The following is a 2613-nucleotide window of genomic DNA, read 5'->3' as shown; positions in this document are numbered from 1 at the left end:
TATTAGTTACTTTCACTTAGGAGTAACTGAGATATTAACAGATATGTAACTACTAACTATAACTAGTTCCTTTTTTAGGAGTTACTTCCATGAAACTTGACTCTACCTAGCATCAATGACAATTAAGCCTCTTCATCCCCAACTATGGTATGTTATCAAGACTTCATACAGCAATTACCCTCCTCTAGAGGTAAATATGTTCATATATATGTTGTTTAAGTCAAAAAATCCACAAGAGATCTTTGTCATTTTCTCCTTTTACTAATCAGCATAAGTAAAAAATACTGACTTTTAAACCAGATGTTATACTCATCCTCACCTAGAGGGAACTTACCTTACTTGATTAGCAATGCTTGCAAAGCCTTTTGATCATTAAAGGTGTTAAAACTGCTCCAAAATAGCAGCCTGGGGTCTTTCTACATGAAGTTTGCATGTTCTCCCAATACATGCATGGATTCTCTCCAGGTACTCCTGCCTCTTCCCTCATGTCCAAAACATGACTGTTATTGGACTTTCTAAATTGCCCTGAGGTCTTAGTGTGTGTATTCTTGGTAAACATCCTACTAATATATACACTGGGGGAGTAAGTGTAGCTGGTAACCTGTTTCTGCTAAAACCCCAGGTATGCTGTCTGTTTCTGTTCATCGCCATGGGCATCTTCACCTTCTCTGCCCTCATGCATTCGGTGGAGGTGGATCAGCCTGGGACGCCATTCAGCAGCATACCAGATGCCTGGTGGTGGGCCGCCGTAAGTGAAGCTGATACTATACCCTTTATATCACACTGTTTATCATTTAGGAGAAAATATTTTTCTGTTCTCTTTGGTTTAATTATATAAAAGTATTTCTTAAAAAACTTAAACAAACAGGTACAATTCATATCAGTTAAAACCAACATTATTTATTTCTGTCCATTTATTTGGATAAATTGATTCTCTCTTAATCCAAACAAGTCAAACTTATATCCATCGCAAGCGCTTAATTGCGTCCACTTATGACGCAACAGAAATTCAGCTGATAATTCACATTTTGTAAAAAGTAGTACATCTAAGGAAACAGGCATTAATCATTATTTAACTCTGATGCTATCAATTATTATAATTGAGATAATCGCAATAATGATTGTGATATTAGACAGGAATATCTCCCATTTAACGGTGCAAACCCACTAGCAGCAGGCTCCTGATGTGCTCTCAGCTGACTGACGCTATAAAACAAGGAAAGAGACAAACAAAATGAGGCAAAACCCAGTAGAAGGAAAGATGGGAAGTATGTCTTCCAGCATTGTAAGTGTAGAGCAGCATTACAAAAAGAATAGATCAGGATAACCTTTTGGTAAAAATTGTTTGTCTGGTATTTAAAGTTGACGGATGTCGCATCACAGGTAAAGTTAGTCTCAAAATGAGGAGCAGGATAAGTAAAATATCAGCCTCACCTTCTATCTTTGGATGCTTTTAACTACTAAACCTGCAGTTTGAAAGCATAAAGATCTGATGGGAACAAATATTCCTTTTTTTCCCCAAATAGAACTGAGCTTGAGTTTATTTGTAAAAATATTTGAAATGAAGGATAATTTTTTTCATTTATTTAACGAGTTCAGTCATTTCTTTATAATCTTTGGAAGGTGTGGATGACTTCTGGTTTCGATCAAGCTGTACGATACGTTTTAGATGTCAGGCATTATTATATCTATAATCAGACAAACGCTAAACCTAAACAATCCAAAGCCTGGTAAAGCATTTTTCATATTTTTCTTTTTTTATTTTCTGTTCATGTTTTGAGCTTGGCCAAGAAAAGCTAATTTGTAATATGATTAAGCAATAAATTTTTTTAGCATTCTAGACTTTTTTATGGATCCCTTTTAATGAACTGACTTGATATCAACAAAATAAAATGTTTATCGGGAATGTTTAAAGTTTACAATGCTTTCTCAACTGCTATAATAGAAATAAACAGTACATTAAAACAATTGTGAGCAAAATACGAACATTTTGCATGAACATTATCATCCGTTATGACGATTTCTACCATATATTTCTACCATAATGCATAATAATCGACAACTTGATTAAATAGTAACGATAACATTAATAAAAGCAGAGCTAACAATGATTATTAAACATATTTATAGGAAGGGATGATCATCTTCTGGAGGTTTTGAACTGTTTTATGATTCAAAATTGATTGATTTCCAGGCTTAACTATTAACTATTTTGCAACTTTAATCCCCAAACTTATGTAAAAAACAAAAAGTTCAATATAAATAAACTTTTCGACAGTTTACCTATTATATATTTAATTTGAGATTTTCATGTTATTGCATCATCAGCAGTTATCATTCATACCACTCTTTCCTAATAGCATTATTTATTTATTTTTGGTCACATCCAAAGACAGCTAATTTTCATAAAATCATTAATTCAGTTTGTTCATAGTTTTAGTGATATTGTTAAACAACTGATCTAAGTTTTTAACAAAAATACATTAGTGTGTCTGAAAATATGTTTTTTTTTATGCAGCATAAGTCATTTATATTAATAAAAAATTAGGCCCAACACTGAACCCTCTAGCCTCGTGAGACCATCCTGATCTCGCGAGTTTTCAAGGTTTCACT

At 33.3% G+C, this 2613-nt stretch overlaps 1 protein-coding gene across 1 annotated transcript in view; it reads left to right on the top strand.

Moving 5' to 3' along the window:
* The window catches only part of LOC107100644 (potassium voltage-gated channel subfamily V member 2-like), an 8661-nt gene that overhangs the window by 3536 nt on the left and 2512 nt on the right, over positions 1-2613 (top strand). The window contains exon 3 of the mRNA XM_015399215.1: positions 623-748. Within this exon, the coding sequence (XP_015254701.1) occupies positions 623-748 (126 nt within the window). The remainder of the gene's footprint in view (positions 1-622; positions 749-2613) is intronic.

The sequence above is a fragment of the Cyprinodon variegatus genome, unplaced genomic scaffold, assembly GCF_000732505.1.
Source record: "Cyprinodon variegatus isolate N-32 unplaced genomic scaffold, C_variegatus-1.0 Scaffold995, whole genome shotgun sequence".
Taxonomy (NCBI): domain Eukaryota; kingdom Metazoa; phylum Chordata; class Actinopteri; order Cyprinodontiformes; family Cyprinodontidae; genus Cyprinodon; species Cyprinodon variegatus.
Note: the sequence above shows the minus strand (reverse complement) of the source record. Positions and strands in the feature narration are given on the sequence as shown.